This window comes from Dendropsophus ebraccatus, chromosome 5 (genome assembly GCF_027789765.1).
Source record: "Dendropsophus ebraccatus isolate aDenEbr1 chromosome 5, aDenEbr1.pat, whole genome shotgun sequence".
In the NCBI taxonomy this organism is placed as follows: domain Eukaryota; kingdom Metazoa; phylum Chordata; class Amphibia; order Anura; family Hylidae; genus Dendropsophus; species Dendropsophus ebraccatus.
Genome location: NC_091458.1, coordinates 161,573,675 through 161,591,521, shown reverse-complemented (window position 1 = coordinate 161,591,521; position 17,847 = coordinate 161,573,675). Strand labels below are relative to the sequence as shown.

The window sequence follows — 17,847 nt, the reverse complement described above, 5'->3', positions numbered from 1 at the left end:
TTACTAACCTTTTCCCTTGAGGATTCACTGAATTAGGTGAATGTGACCGTATTACTCTAATAACTCCACGTTTTCTCCAGGAAGCTGCATGCTGCCCGTCTTCCGTAATGATGGCAGGCTGAATGTTGGAGGATTTCAGCTCCGGCTCAGAACCGGCATTTCACTCAGAAAACTACCGACTCTTTCACCCCCGGATTTATCCAGTTATCCGGCTTTTCCATGTTGTTCGCTCCTGGTACAACTCCGACCAGACACTCAGGCAAGTATCCGTACGTTCCCTCTTGGAGGACATATTAGCTGTCAGAGAGAACCTATCATTAGAGATGGGAGTGCGCCATGAAATGCCGATCGCTCAGGATCTGGTAAATCATTCGGCATCCGTCTATTTTTCTTCTTTGGTTTCTCGCTTCTTCTGCACGTGCTCAGTGGAAAAAACTGATGAAAACGTCTAACCTGCACGCGGATGTGCGCGGAAATACCTGTCCTGATCGCTCCTTACTGACTATAATGTATAAAAAAACGGACGGGCACTTTCTGTTTATGTCGCGTTTTTTTTAACAGAGAAAAAAAGGTGCATGACAGATTTTTTTTCTGTTCAAAAAAATGGAACATTGAGGGAATACGTGCAAACGGAGCGCAAAAAAATCCATAGAAATGAATGGGGCCTTGGACGGATACCTCAGATTCCATTTATGTGGTTTAACAATGGAACAGCTAAACAGAAGTGTGGCGGAGAGGATAACCCCACGGTGACCCTAGTGAATATTGCAACTGATATGTCAGTTTTGTATGGCGCCGCTAGGTATCCTGGCCGGAGTGTATACCATGTGTATACACTCCAGCTGGGATTCCCTCAGAAGGCAGCACTATGTTAGCCCCATGGGAAACACGGCTGTTGTAACAACGGACGTGATTCCTACGGAACTTACTTTGTGTGAACATAATCCTAGAATGAGTGTAAGTGTGATGGCAGTCCTAGAATGAGTGTAAGTGTGATTAGTCCTAGAATGAGTGTAAGTGTGATGGCAGTCCTAGAATGAGTCTAAGTGTGATGGCAGTCCTAGAATGAGTGTAAGTGTGATGGCAGTCCTAGAATGAGTCTAAGTGTGATGGCAGTCCTAGAATGAGTGTAAGTGTGATCAGTCCTAGAATGAGTGTAAGTGTGATGGCAGTCCTAGAATGAGTGTAAGTGTGATGGCAGTCCTAGAATGAGTGTAAGTGTGATGGCAGTCCTAGAATGAGTGTAAGTGTGATGGCAGTCCTAGAATGAGTGTAAGTGTGATGGCAGTCCTAGAATGAGTGTAAGTGTGATGGCAGTCCTAGAATGAGTGTAAGTGTGATGGCAGTCCTAGAATGAGTGTAAGTGTGATGGCAGTCCTAGAATGAGTGTAAGTGTGATGGCAGTCCTAGAATGAGTGTAAGTGTGATCAGTCCTAGAATGAGTGTAAGTGTGATGGCAGTCCTAGAATGAGTGTAAGTGTGATGGCAGTCCTAGAATGAGTGTAAGTGTGATGGCAGTCCTAGAATGAGTGTAAGTGTGATGGCAGTCCTAGAATGAGTGTAAGTGTGATGGCAGTCCTAGAATGAGTGTAAGTGTGATGGCAGTCCTAGAATGAGTGTAAGTGTGATGGCAGTCCTAGAATGAGTGTAAGTGTGATGGCAGTCCTAGAATGAGTGTAAGTGTGATGGCAGTCCTAGAATGAGTGTAAGTGTGATCAGTCCTAGAATGAGTGTAAGTGTGATGGCAGTCCTAGAATGAGTGTAAGTGTGATGGCAGTCCTAGAATGAGTGTAAGTGTGATGGCAGTCCTAGAATGAGTGTAAGTGTGATGGCAGTCCTAGAATGAGTGTAAGTGTGATGGCAGTCCTAGAATGAGTGTAAGTGTGATGGCAGCCCTAGAATGAGTGTAAGTGTGATGGCAGCCCTAGAATGAGTGTAAGTGTGATGGCAGTCCTAGAATGAGTGTAAGTGTGATGGCAGTCCTAGAATGAGTGTAAGTGTGATGGCAGTCCTAGAATGAGTGTAAGTGTGATGGCAGTCCTAGAATGAGTGTAAGTGTGATGGCAGTCCTAGAATGAGTGTAAGTGTGATCAGTCCTAGAATGAGTGTAAGTGTGATGGCAGTCCTAGAATGAGTGTAAGTGTGATCAGTCCTAGAATGAGTCTAAGTGTGATCAGTCCTAGAATGAGTCTAAGGGCCCTATTCCACCGGACGATTATCGTTAGCATAATCGTTAACGATTAACGATCTCAAACGACCGCTATTGCGAAAGACCTGAAAACGTTCACTCATTTCCATGGAACGATAATCGTTACTTATGATCGTAATTGCGATCGTTTCTTCTTCCGTATTTATTCGCTATTGCGTTCGTATCTATTGCGAACGACCGGACGATGTCTTATTCAATGCGAACGTTTTGCGAACGAGCAACGATAAAAATAGGTCCAGGTCTTATAAAGCGATCAACGATTTCTCGTTCGGTCGTTAATCGTTACTGCATTTCAACCGAACGATTATCGTTTAGATTCGAACGATTTAACGATAATCTGAACGATAATCGTCCGGTGGAATAGGGCCCTTAGTGTGATGGCAGTCCTAGAATGAGTGTAACCTTGATGGCAGTCCTTGAATGAGTGTAAGTGTGATCAGTCCTAGAATGAGTGTAAGTGTGATCAGTCCTAGAATCAGTGTAAGGCTAGGTTCACACTGCAATTTTTTAATCCGTTTTTTTAATCCGTTTTTTGCAAAATACGGATGAAAAAAACGGATGCATTTGTGTACATCCGTTTTGATCCGTTTCTTCATTGACTTCCATTTAAAAGAAAAACAGATCAAAACGGATCTGTTTTTTTTACGCTACTTTTAACACTACTTTTCTGTCCGTTGTAAAAAAAAAAACGGATGTTTTTTTTTTTTTTTAATAGAAGTCAATGGAGAAACGGATCAAAACGAATGCACAAAAATGCATCAGTTTTTTTCATCCGTTTTTCATCCGTTTTTTGCAAAGAAACGGATGAAATAAACGGATTGCAAAAACGCAGTGTGAACCTAGCCTAAGTGTGATAACATATGTCAGTGTGCCCGATGCTTCTCATCCTCGCTCTATGCTCTGTCTCCCTGCAGCCCTCCCAGCCTGTGGCCAGCTATACATCCGGCTACTACTTCTCTGATGATGCTGAACCTACCCGCTCCGAGATTCAGATTATTTCCACCTTCCAGGAAGACGGATTGTTTCCCAAAAGTGTAAGAGATATGGCCGAGCGTATAATGGAGAAAGAGCGGAGCCAAGGTATCTAGTCTGCAGAGCGGTGTGCAGCGGGGGATATGCTGCTGCTGGTTATCTGGTTATATGGATATGCTGCTGGTTATTGTTATCTGGATATATGGATATGCTGCGGCTGCTTATCTGGATATATGGATATGCTGCGGCTGCTTATCTGGATATATGGATATGCTGCGGCTGCTTATCTGGATATATGGATATGCTGCTGCTGGTTATCTGGTTATATGGATATATGGATATGCTGCGGCTGCTTATCTGATTATTTGGATATGCTGCTGCTTATCTGGCTATATGAATATGCTGCTGCTTATCTGGCTATATGGGTATGCTGCTGCTTATCTGGTTATATGGATGTGCTGGTTATATGGTTATATGGATATGCTGCTGGTTATCTGGTTATATGGATGTGCTGGTTATATGGTTATATGGATATATGGATATGCTGCTGGTTATCTGGTTATATGGATATGCTGCTGCTTATCTGGTTATATGGTTATATGAATATGCTGCTACTGGTTATCTGGTGATATGGATATGCTGCGGCTGCTTATCTGGTTATATGGATATGCTGCTACTGGCTATCTGGTTATATGGATATGCTGCTGGTTATCTGGCTATATGGATATGCTGCTGCTTATCTGGCTATATGGGTATGCTGCTGCTTATCTGGTTATATGGATGTGCTGGTTATATGGTTATATGGATATGCTGCTGGTTATCTGGTTATATGGATGTGCTGGTTATATGGTTATATGGATATATGGATATGCTGCTGGTTATCTGGTTATATGGATATGCTGCTGCTTATCTGGTTATATGGTTATATGAATATGCTGCTACTGGTTATCTGGTGATATGGATATGCTGCTACTGCTTATCTGGTTATTTGGATATGCTGTTGCTTATCTGGTTATATGGCTATGCTGCTGCTTGTTATCTGGTTATCTGGTTATATGGATATGCTGCTGCTTGTTATCTGGTTATATGGTTATATGGATATGCTGCTACTGGCTATCTGGTTATATGGATATGCTGCTGGTTATCTGGCTATATGGATATGCTGCTGGTTATCTGGCTATATGGATATGCTGCTGCTTATCTGGTTATATGGATGTGCTGGTTATCTGGTTATATAGATATGCTGCTTCCGGTTATCTAGTTATATGGATATGCTGCTTTTGGTTATCTGTTTATATGGATATGCTGCAGGTTATCTGGTCATATGGATATGCTGGTGCTGGTTATTGTTACTGTATCTGGATATATGAATATGCTGCTACTTATCTGGTTATATGTTTTTATGGTTATATGGATATGCTGCTGCTGGTTATATATCTATTTTAATATACTGCTGGTTATATGGATATGCTGCTGGTAATCTGGATATATGGATATGCTGCTGGTAATCTGGATATATGGATATGCTGCTGGTAATCTGGATATATGGATATGCTGCTGCTGGTTATCTGGTAATCTGGATATATGGATATGCTGCTGCTGGTTATCTGGATAAATGGATATGCTGCTGGTTATATGGATATGCTGCTTATCTGGTTATATGGATATGCTGCTGCTAGTTATCTGGATAAATGGATATGCTGCTGGTTATCTGGTTATATGGATATGCTGCTGGTTATCTGGTTATATGGATATGCTGCTGCTAGTTATCTGGATAAATGGATATGCTGCTGGTTATCTGGTTATATGGATATGCTGCTTATCTGGTTATCTGGTTATATGGATATGCTGCTGCTAGTTATCTGGATAAATGGATATGCTGCTGGTTATCTGGTTATATGGATATGCTGCTGCCTATCTGGTTATCTGGTTATATGGATATGCTGCTGGTTATCTTGTTATATGGATATGCTGCTGGTTATCTGGTTATATGGATATGCTGCTGCCTATCTGGTTATCTGGTTATATGGATATGCTGCTGGTTATCTTGTTATATGGATATGCTGCTGGTTATCTGGTTATATGGATATGCTGCTGGTTATCTGGATAAATGGATATGCTGCTGGTTATCTGGTTATATGGATATGCTGCTTATCTGGTTATATGGATATGCTGCTGCTAGTTATCTGGATAAATGGATATGCTGCTGGTTATCTGGTTATATGGATATGCTGCTGCCTATCTGGTTATATGGATATGCTGCAGGTTATCTGGATATATGGATATGCTGCAGGTTATCTGGATATATGGATATGCTGCAGGTTATCTGGTTATATGGATATGCTGCAGGTTATCTGGTTATATGGATATGCTGCAGGTTATCTGGTTATATGGATATGCTGCTGCTGGTTATCTGGTTATATAGTTATATGGATATGCTGCTGGTTATCTGGTTATCTGGATATGCTGCTGCTGGTTATATGGATATATGGATATATGGATATGCTGCTGCTGGTTATCTGGTTATATAGTTATCTGGATATGCTGCGGCTGCTTATCTGGGTATATGGATATGCTGCAGGTTATCTGGTCATATGGATATGCTGCTGGTTATCTGGAAATATGGATATGCTGCTGATGATTATCTGGTTATATAGTTATCTGGATATGCTGCTGCTGGTTATATGGATATATGGATATATGGATATGCTGCTGCTGGTTATCTGGTTATATAGTTATATGGATATGCTGCTGCTGGTTATCTGGTTATATAGTTATATGGATATGCTGCTACCGCTTATCTGCTCTCCGATTATGAAGCCGTTTTATCTTCTTTTACTCTAAAGGAGTTATCCAGCGCTACAAAAACATGGCCACTTTCCCCCTGGGTGGGGTTTAAAACTCAGTTCCATTGAAGTAAATGGAGTTTAATTGCAAACCGCACCTGACCTGGAGACAAGAGAGGGAAAAAGTGGCCATGTTTTTGTAGCGCTGGATAGAAAACTACAACTCCCATCATGCCTGGATAGGCAAAGCTTTAGCGTGTGACACGGCTGATTTAAAACAAATAACATTATGAGGAGTATTCGCCGTGCTAAAGAAAAAGCCAAGTACTCTATGTCTGCCAACAATCATCATCTATCATCAGCCATAATCATCAATTATCATCATCCGTCTCTCCAGCACAACCCATGGTCAGACGGTACAGCTGTATATATGTATACTGGAGGACTGGGTGCATTCAGGGATGAATCAAGCCACCCTGCTGCCCGAGAGGAACCACACAAAGCCCCCCCCCCCCCATATGTGTATTATATCATTTCTATTCTTGTATGTACAGTATATATAAAGATGTTAGCACCCCCATATTAGGCACCCCCTTGTGTAATAAAAAAAGCAACTACTCACCCGGCTGCAGTTCTTTGGCGCCTCTTCTCCCTGCCCTTCAAGCTGGAGGTGTAATGCTGGTACAAGGGTGATTGGCAGGGTGGGGGCCAATGGCTCCTCGCTCTGTCAAACACAGTTCTGCATCATTAAAGTGTCACTGTCATTTCACTAAGCTTTTGACCTGTCATAGAGACGTCATAGAGAGACGTCATACAGACACATCATTGAGACACGTCATAGAGGCATGATACAGACACGTCATTGAGACACCATAGAGACACGTCATAGAGACACGCCATAGAGACACGTCATTGAGACACGTCATAGAGGCATCATACAGACACGGCATTGAGATACATCATAGAGGCATCATACAGACATGTCATTGAGACACGATAGAGACACGCCATAGAGACACGCCATAGAGACACGCCATAGAGACACGCCATAGAGACACGTCATTGAGACACGTCTGAGGCATCATACAGACACGTCATAGAGGCATCATACAAACACGGCATTGAGATACGTCATAGAGGCATCATACAGACACGCCATAGAGACATCATACAGACACGCCATAGAGGCATCATACAGACACGCCATAGAGACATCATACAGACACGCCATAGAGACATCATACAGACACGCCATAGAGGCATCATACAGACACGCCATAGAGGCATCATACAGACACTTTATAGAGACACATCTGAGGCATCATACAGACACGTCATAGAGGCATCATACAGACACGTCATAGAGGCATCATACAGACATGCCATAGAGACACGTCATAGAGACACGTCATAGAGACACGCCATAGAGACACATCTGAGGCATCATACAGACACGTCATAGAGGCATCATACAGACACGCCATAGAGACATCATACAGACACGTCATAGAGGCATCATACAGACACGTCATAGAGGCATCATACAGACATGCCATAGAGACACGTCATAGAGACACGCCATAGAGACACGTCATAGAGGCATCATACAGACACGCCATAGAGACACGTCATAGAGGCATCATACAGACACGTCATAGAGACACGTCATAAAGGCATCATACAGACACGTCATAGAGGCATCATACAGACACATCATTGAGACACGTCATAGAGGCATCATAGAGACACTTCATAGAGACACGTCAGAGGCATCATACAGACACGCCATAGAGACATGTCATAGAGGCATCATACAGACACGTCATAGAGGCATCATACAGACACATCATTGAGACACGTCATAGAGGCATCATACAGACACGCCATAGAGACACGTCATAGAGGCATCATACAGACACGTCACAGAGACACGTCATAGAGGCATCATACAGACACGTCACAGAGACACGTCATAGAGGCATCATACAGACACGTCATAGAGACACGTCATAGAGGCATCATACAGACACGTCACAGAGACACGTCATAGAGGCATCATACAGACACGTCATAGAGACACGTCATAGAGGCACATCATACGTGTTGAAACCCATACTAATCAAGAGATAGAGCTGGGAGAAGAGCCTACATGTGTGTGTGTGTATATATATATATATTGCATTATAATATGTAATGATGATATTTTTTACTCTCAGTGTCTGACAACCACCTGAAGGATTGGTATGAGACGAGGTTAGGCGGTTACAGGTCGTCCTTGGCTCAGCCGTCCCTAACAAACTGCAACACTCAGAATGTGGTCCGATACCATCAGCGAGCCGGTCTGCGGGTGCGGATACGACAAGCATTTGGGCTGGAAGGTAAATTGCCGCATTATGAACCAATTAGGAAACCGTTCTTGTATTTAGATTAGAAGTGTCAGTATATACAGTGACATGAGGGGTCTTCCTGACAGACGTCACCATAGGCAGTAACAGAAGCCTCCCATAGGACACCGCGCTGTAGGGCAGATCCCCAATATTCACAATGGAGTCCGCGGCCTTCACACCTCAGGGGCATTTAGAACGGTCATGGGTTGAAAAGCCGCTGAACAGAGTGGCTGGAGCAGAATGCTTAAGAATCCACCAATAAGCGACTGTCAGATATCTTAGATTTTAGCTTCATCTACAATTTAACAGGAATCTCGGCAGAAGTGAATTTATGTTAAACCTCCCGGTGTTCTCAGATGACGCTAAGATCAAAGCCGTCTGAACGGAGATCTTCCAAGATGGCCGAATAATTCAGTCATGTAACGCTAAAGAGATATCACACACTGACCTTCCCAAGACTATGTTCACACAATGATCGATTTGCAGCCATCTTTTTGGATGGTCGTCATTTGCCATAGATGGCTGCAATAAGACAATGTGTGAACATAGCCTAAAGCTGCTTATATACGTGTGATAGCCGTCAGCTAAATGCTTCTTCTGCCAACAGCTTTCTCTTCCAATCGCCAAATATATACTGCGTACCTGTATATAACCACATGTAATCTGCCTGTATATATAACCACATGTATTCTGCCTGTATATATAACCACATGTATTCTGCCTGTATATATAACCACATGTATTCTGCCTGTATATATAACCACATGTATTCTGCCTGTATATATAACCACATGTATTCTGTATATATAACCACATGTATTCTGCCTGTATATATAACCACATGTATTCTGTATATATAACCACATGTATTCTGCCTGTATATATAACCACATGTATTCTGCCTGTGTATATAACCACATGTAATCTGCCTGTGTATATAACCACATGTATTCTGCCTGTGTATATAACCACATGTATTCTGCCTGTATATATAACCACATGTATTCTGCCTGTATATATAACCACATGTATTCTGCCTGTATATATAACCACATGTAGTCTGCCTGTATATACTATATAACCACATGTATTCTGCCTGTATATATAACCACATGTATTCTGCCTGTATATATAACCACATGTATTCTGCCTGTATATATAACCACATGTATTCTGCCTGTTTATACTATATAACCACATGTATTCTGCCTGTATATATAACCACATGTATTCTGCCTGTACATATAACCACATGTATTCTGCCTGTACATATAAACACATGTATTCTGCCTGTACATATAACCACATGTATTCTGCCTGTATATATAACCACATGTAGTCTGCCTGTATATATAACCACATGTATTCTGCCTGTATATATAACCACATGTATTCTGCCTGTATATATAACCACATGTATTCTGCCTGTATATAACCACATGTATTCTGCCTGTATATATAACCACATGTATTCTGCCTGTATATATAACCACATGTATTCTGCCTGTATATATAACCACATGTATTCTGCCTGTATATATAACCACATGTATTCTGCCTGTATATATAACCACATGTAGTCTGCCTGTATATATAACCACATGTATTCTGTCTGTATATACTATATAACCACATGTATTCTGCCTGTATATATAACCACATGTATTCTGCCTGTTTATACTATATAACCACATGTATTCTGCCTGTATATATAACCACATGTATTCTGCCTGTACATATAACCACATGTATTCTGCCTGTATATATAACCACATGTAGTCTGCCTGTATATATAACCACATGTATTCTGCCTGTATATATAACCACATGTATTCTGCCTGTATATATAACCACATGTATTCTGCCTGTATATATAACCACATGTATTCTGTCTGTATATACTATATAACCACATGTATTCTGCCTGTATATATAACCACATGTATTCTGCCTGTTTATACTATATAACCACATGTATTCTGCCTGTATATATAACCACATGTATTCTGCCTGTATATATAACCACATGTATTCTGTCTGTATATACTATATAACCACATGTATTCTGCCTGTACATATAAACACATGTATTCTGCCTGTACATATAACCACATGTATTCTGCCTGTATATATAACCACATGTATTCTGTATATATAACCACATGTATTCTGCCTGTATATATAACCACATGTATTCTGCCTGTATATATAAACACATGTATTCTGCTTGTATACATAACCACATGTATTCTGCCTGTATATACTATATAACCACATGTATTCTGCCTGTGTATATAACCACATGTATTCTGCCTGTGTATATAACCACATGTATTCTGCCTGTATATATAACCACATGTATTCTGCCTGTGTATATAACCACATGTATTCTGCCTGTGTATATAACCACATGTATTCTGCCTGTATATATAACCACATGTATTCTGCCTGTATATATAACCACATGTATTCTGCCTGTATATAACCACATGTATTCTGCCGGTATATAACCACATGTATTCTGCCTGTATATATAACCACATGTATTCTGCCTGTATATATAACCACATGTATTCTGTGTATATATAACCACATGTATTCTGCCTGTATATATAACCACATGTATTCTGTATATATAACCACATGTATTCTGCCTGTATATATAACCACATGTATTCTGTCTGTGTATATAACCACATGTATTCTGCCTGTGTATATAACCACATGTATTCTGTGTATATATAACCACATGTATTCTGTGTATATATAACCACATGTATTCTGCCTGTATATATAACCACATGTATTCTGCCTGTATATATAACCACATGTCAGTATGCGGCTACTGTAACCGCCATGAATCCTCTGTAACCTGCAGCACCGCAGGGCAGATACAGCTCAGGGATAATGGAGCTGAGGGACAGGCTGGGTTCTCCGATGGGAAAGAAGCCGGTTGTAGCATCCAGAACCTCCCTACAGTATAGGAAGTAACGTCTAACTCGTTGTGTGTTGTGCCCGTATTGTGCCCGTGTAGCCGTCTTTTGCACTTTGGTAGTTATATTTATTACAATAAGGAACTTACCTCTCCCTGTGCCCGTATTGTGCCCGTGTAGCCGTCTTTGGTAGTTATATTTATTACAATAAGGAACTTACCTCTCCCTGTGCCCGTATTGTGCCCGTGTAGCCGTCTTTGGTAGTTATATTTATTACAATAAGGAACTTACCTCTCCCTGTGCCCGTGGCGAGAGGTGGGACCCTGCCGGAAGGCATTTTCCACCAAGTTGTCATGACGTCACGACTCAGGGGGGGAAGGCCTGTCCCAGCTGATGGACACCCCGCTCAGCCAATCAGTGACTGGAGCAGCCAGTCCATCAGCCGGGTCGTGCTGTGTCAGTGCCAGGGATCCCAGAGCCTGGTGGGGGTCCTGAGGCCCGTCCCACCGCTAACCGCAGGCATGGGGAGAGGTAAGTCCGTACTTGTAATCATTTCCCCCCCTGCCGGCTGCCACATTGTAGAAATCCCCGGACTCCTCCTTTAATGTAGCTGAAATGATTCTTTTTGTCCCCTACATAAACAGCGGACGGCCTTTACATCAATGCATTTGCCAGAATCTTAAAGGGAACACAAAGTACTCAACTTCCAGAATTACCTGAGCGCTGGGGAGGAGAAGAGAAGATTCTGGCACAGCAGCATGACTTCACAAGTCTCCAGAGGGCACCGAGATGGATCGATCCTTCAGTGGTATGTCATCTAGTTACTGAGAGATGCTTAAAGGGGATTATTTTCCCTTAAAATAGACTGCAGGAAGTGGTGTATTCTCTCCTTCCTTCCAGTACGTATCAGTTGCTGTATGTCCTGCAGGAAGTGGTGTATTCTCTCCAGTCTGACACAATGCTCTCTGCTGCCCCCTCTGTCCATGTCAGGAACTGGCAGGAGAGGTTTCTATGAGGATTTGCTGCTGCTCTGGACAGTTCCTGACATGGACAGAGGTGGCAGCAGAGAGCACTGTGTCAGACTGGAGAGAACACACCACTTCTACCACTGAGATTTTTAAATAGAAGTAAATTACAAATCTATATAACTGTGAAACTAGGCAATTTGAAAGAAAAAGATTTTCGCTGGAGTACCCCTTTAAATATTTAGGTGGATGCGGCTGCAATGCAAAACATAAGGTAAACGTCCACATAAAAACAACAGCACACTGCATGTGCTAAGACACGACTAAGCATTGGACATGTGGATAATATAATGTCAGGGTCTCAGACTGGTGAAGAAATTGCACAAAGCATCAAAAACGCAACGGCCGAGATTTATTGAGTTGGAAAAGTAGAGATGAGATTCTGCTCCTCCGCCTGCTTCTCCTGTGCAGAATCTTCCCTTATCGAAAATCCCATCGACATAAAAGCAGCATGAAGACGCAACCTTTCCGTGTTCCGTCTGAGTGGTTTCAGGACACGTAGAGAGTATAGAGTCTGTGCCGAGCCTCCTTGTCCTGTAAGAACGGCACCAGACGTTGTGAGGGCAGCGGAGGGCGGGCAGCCTGGGACTGGCAGCTGTACTGGAGCAGGACAGGTAAGTATACCCACTGACATGTGACCCCCACAGCCCCGTCCACATAGCCAAATATCACTTTATCCTGAACAAGACAGGTTCTATTACATGCTGTGTGCAACAGACAATAGGCTTTGTTCAAGAGGGATCAGTTACCGATCACTATTTCCATCTGCTTCCATGTTGCTATATATGACTGCTAGGCTTACTAATATACTTATATTTCTTCCTTCCTCCGTCAGGTGCTTCACCCATACCTGGATGGTAACAGCGTGCTGCTAGTCCAGGTATTTGGCATGGCGGCCACTTACATCCCCCATCAGAGTAATGATCAGCGTGGTCATGTGACATCCCGTAATGGACAAGAGATTGAACTTCAACCTCCGTTAGGGTGGACTGTGTTTCCGCTCTTTGACAGGTACTGTGTGTTCACTGGATACCAAGTATAACAATGGATATCCAAAAGAAAATGAAAGAAATTAACTAGATGAAAACTGAATATGTGGATAAAAACAGATATCACAGGGTCCCCATGGTCACACATCACAGGGTCCCCATGGTCACACATCACAGGGTCCCCATGGTTACACATCACAGGGTCCCCATGGTCACACATCACAGGGTCCACACGGTCACACATCATAGGGTCCCCACGGTCACACAGCACAGGGTCCCCACGGTCACACAGCACAGGGTCCCCATGGTCACACATCACAGGGTCCCCACGGTCACACATCATAGGGTCCCCACGGTCACACATCATAGGGTCCCCACGGTCATACATCATAGGGTCCCCACGGTCACACAGCACAGGGTCCCCATGGTCACACATCACAGGGTCCCCACGGTCACACATCATAGGGTCCCCACGGTCACACAGCACAGGGTCCCCATGGTCACACAGCACAGGGTCCCCACGGTCACACAGCACAGGGTCTCCACGGTCACACAGCACAGGGTCCCCACGGTCACAGCACAGGGTCCCCACGGTCACACAGCACAGGGTCCCCACGGTCACAGCACAGGGTCCCCACGGTCACACATCATAGGGTCCCCACGGTCACACATCATAGGGTCCCCACGGTCACACATCATAGGGTCCCCACGGTCACACATCACAGAGTCCCCACGGTCAAACATCATAGGGTCCCCACGGTCACACATCATAGGGTCCCCACGGTCACACAGCACAGGGTCCCCACGGTCACACAGCACAGGGTCCCCACGGTCACACATCATAGGGTCCCCACGGTCACACAGCACAGGGTCCCCATGGTCACACAGCACAGGGTCCCCACGGTCACACAGCACAGGGTCCCCACGGTCACACAGCACAGGGTCTCCACGGTCACAGCACAGGGTCCCCCACGGTCACACAGTACAGGGTCCCCACGGTCACAGCACAGGGTCCCCCACGGTCACACAGCACAGGGTCCCCACGGTCACACAGCACAGAGTCCCCACGGTCACAGCACAGGGTCCCCCACGGTCACACAGCATAGGGTCCCCATGGTCTTATAGCACAGGCACCCCATGGTTACACAGCCTATGAATAGTGGCTTTGGATGGTTAAAAAAGCCTTGACATCTCCACCATCAGTGGCAGCCATCATTTCTGCTCAGCATAAACCTTTTTTCATTAGTGAACAGCACTGAGGCCCACTGGCCCCTCATCTATTGTAGAAGGAGAGCGCTGTGCATTGGCCATTGTTGCTGGTGGTGGTGCTACAGTGTGCTCAGGTGTGTCTAGTGTAGGAGTGCGCTATGCATCAGCCGCTGGTGGTGGTGTTACAGTGTGGTCAGGTGTGTCTAGTGTAGGAGTGCGCTATGCATCAGCCGCTGGTGGTGGTGTTTCAGTGTGGTCAGGTGTGTCTAGTGTAGAAGGAAAGTAGTATGCATCAGCTGCTGGTGGTGGTGTTTCAGTGTGGTCAGGTGTGTCTAGTGTAGGAGGAGAGTGCTATGCATCAGCCGCTGGTGGTGGTGTTACAGTGTGTCCAAGTGTGTCTAGTGTAGAAGAGGAAAGTACTATGCATCAGCCGCTGGTGGTGGTGTTAGTGTGTCCAGGTGTGTCTAGTGTAGGAGTGCGCTATGCATCAGCTGCTGCTGGTGGTGTTACAGTGATATACAGCGTATACATAACCCAGATACAATAAGAATAATACAGTGTAATAATACAGTGTATACATCACCTAGATACAATAGGAATAATACTGTGTAATAATACAGCGTATACATCACCTAGATACAATAGGAATAATACAGTGTATACATCACCTAGATACAATAGGAATAATACAGTGTAATAATACAGCGTATACATCACCTAGATACAATAGGAATAATACAGCGTATACATCACCTAGATACAATAGGAATAATACAGTGTATACATCACCTAGATACAATAGGAATAATACAGTGTATACATCACCTAGATACAATAGGAATAATACAGTGTATACATCACCTAGATACAATAGGAATAATACAGTGTAATAATACAGCGTATACATCACCTAGATACAATAGGAATAATACAGCGTATACATCACCTAGATACAATAGGAATAATACAGTGTAATAATACAGCGTATACATCACCTAGATACAATAGGAATAATACAGTGTAATAATACAGCGTATACATCACCGAGATACAATAAGAATAATACAGCGTATACATCACCTAGATACAATAGGAATAATACAGTGTAATAATACAGCGTATACATCACCTAGATACAATAAGAATAATACAGCGTATACATCACCTAGATACAATAGGAATAATACAGTGTAATAATACAGCGTATACATCACCTAGATACAATAGGAATAATACAGTGTAATAATACAGCGTATACATCACCTAGATACAATAGGAATAATACAGTGTATACATCACCTAGATACAATAAGAATAATACAGCGTATACATCACCTAGATACAATAGGAATAATACAGTGTAATAATACAGCGTATACATCACCTAGATACAATAGGAATAATACAGTGTAATAATACAGCGTATACATCACCGAGATACAATAAGAATAATACAGCGTATACATCACCTAGATACAATAGGAATAATACAGTGTAATAATACAGCGTATACATCACCTAGATACAATAAGAATAATACAGTGTAATAATACAGCGTATACATCACCGAGATACAATAAGAATGATACAGTGTAAGGCTATGTTCACACAACGTAAAACTACGGCTGTAATTTTGCGTTGTGGAACAATGCCTTTTTGTATGCGCTCTGGCCGGGATCCCATGCGGCGGCGGAAAAAACTGACAGGTCAGTTTTCTGCGGCCGGAATTCAGTGAATTCCGTCCGCAGAAAGCCCTGTCAGCGCACACAGTGAAGCGAGCTGCTCCGGCTGCTCGCTTCACTGTGGGCTATGGGAAGCTCTGATGCGGACGCACGCTGTTGCGCCCGCATCAGAGCTCTGCGGCCGGATCATCCGGCCGGTACTTAAGTACCGCCCGCAATGATCCGGGCTAAGACCGGCCGTTCCGTGACCCCGGCCGGGTCACGGAACGTCCGGTTGTTCACGTAATGTGAACATAGCCTCATACAGCGTATACAATATAAAATCGGTGACTACTGTCATAAAGGTTACCGTCTGGGATTGTGCTCAAACACTGACTACAGAAACACCCAAACTTCTTGCAGTGGGTCTGGTCCATGTACAAGGCTTCAGAATACAGATGAGACCCCCTCAGTGTCTGTTGGGATTTAGGGCCCTATTCCACGGGACGATTATCATTCATATTATCGTTAAATCGTTCAAATCTAAACGATAATCATTCGTTTGAATAGCAGTTAATGATTAACGACCGAACGAGAAATCGTTGATCGTTTAATAAGACCTGGACCTATTTTTATTGTTTCTCGTTCGCAAATCGTTTGCATTGAATAAGACGTCGTTCGGTCTTTCGCAGTAGTGACGAACGCAATAGCGACGACAAGACGACCGCAAGAATGATCATAAGTAACGATTATCGTTCCATGTAAATAGGTGAACGATTTCAGGTCTTTCGCAATAGCCGTCGTTTGGATTGTTTATCGTTAACGATTATGATAATACGATAATCGTCCCGTGGAATAGGGCCCTTAGTCTGTAGAAAGTCATTTGTCCAGAATCTCTCCGTTGACCGCTGGGAATATACATTTGCCATGCAGGAGCGGAGCCGATTGCGATTCCTCACCCAGATTCTGGGAGTGATGCCGGTCGTAGCATTATACTAGAGGATTATTAGTTATGCAGAGTAGATGGGAGTGAGCGCTGCGCTCCAGCCCAATCCCCCTGTAATTACCGACCATCTGGGAGTCAGAAGAAAACGGTTGGACGGTGAGATTCCCAGTCTTTTTCCATCATTTTCCCGAGAGCACCATGAGAATTGTGTGGCAGCTGCCGCATGGGTAAGTGAACAAGAAGGGAGGAGAAGGAAGCAAGTTTGCTAAGTGATCAATGACCCTACAAGTTTTACTTTCTGAGGTCAGATGGCCATATACCCCTTTAACTATGAGAAGGGAGCCCTGTGCTTTTGGCGGTGTAACATGTTGTCTCCTGCACACATTGATAATGAGATATGTGATGTGTTGTCTTATATGCGGGGTCTGTGTGTAGGTGATATTTTTATACTGATGAAGTCGTTCTCTTTTAGGCAGTATGTGAACAGCGGCATCCACAGCGCTCCGCTCTTTCAGGGTCTTCCCAATGCGGTAAGTTTTTGCTGATTTTTATCGTTATTTTTATCTTATTCTCTACATCACTATAGTAATAGAATTGGAAGGTTTGAGGGTGGAGCAGAGATCTGGGGATGACCATGAAGGGTGGGATGGAAAAGTTATTTAAAGTTTATGTTTTATTGTGTTTTTCTTGTCGGGTGATCGGGTTAATGGAGAAACGTAGGATAAATGAT

At 43.3% G+C, this 17,847-nt stretch overlaps 1 protein-coding gene across 1 annotated transcript in view; it reads left to right on the top strand.

The window, feature by feature from the left end:
• Positions 1-17,847, top strand: part of LOC138793286 (uncharacterized) — a 148,119-nt gene that overhangs the window by 96,482 nt on the left and 33,790 nt on the right. The window contains exons 22-27 of the mRNA XM_069971787.1: positions 81-259; positions 3,124-3,289; positions 8,184-8,345; positions 11,932-12,095; positions 13,148-13,323; positions 17,590-17,647. Coding sequence (XP_069827888.1) covers positions 81-259; positions 3,124-3,289; positions 8,184-8,345; positions 11,932-12,095; positions 13,148-13,323; positions 17,590-17,647 — 905 coding nt within the window. The remainder of the gene's footprint in view (positions 1-80; positions 260-3,123; positions 3,290-8,183; positions 8,346-11,931; positions 12,096-13,147; positions 13,324-17,589; positions 17,648-17,847) is intronic.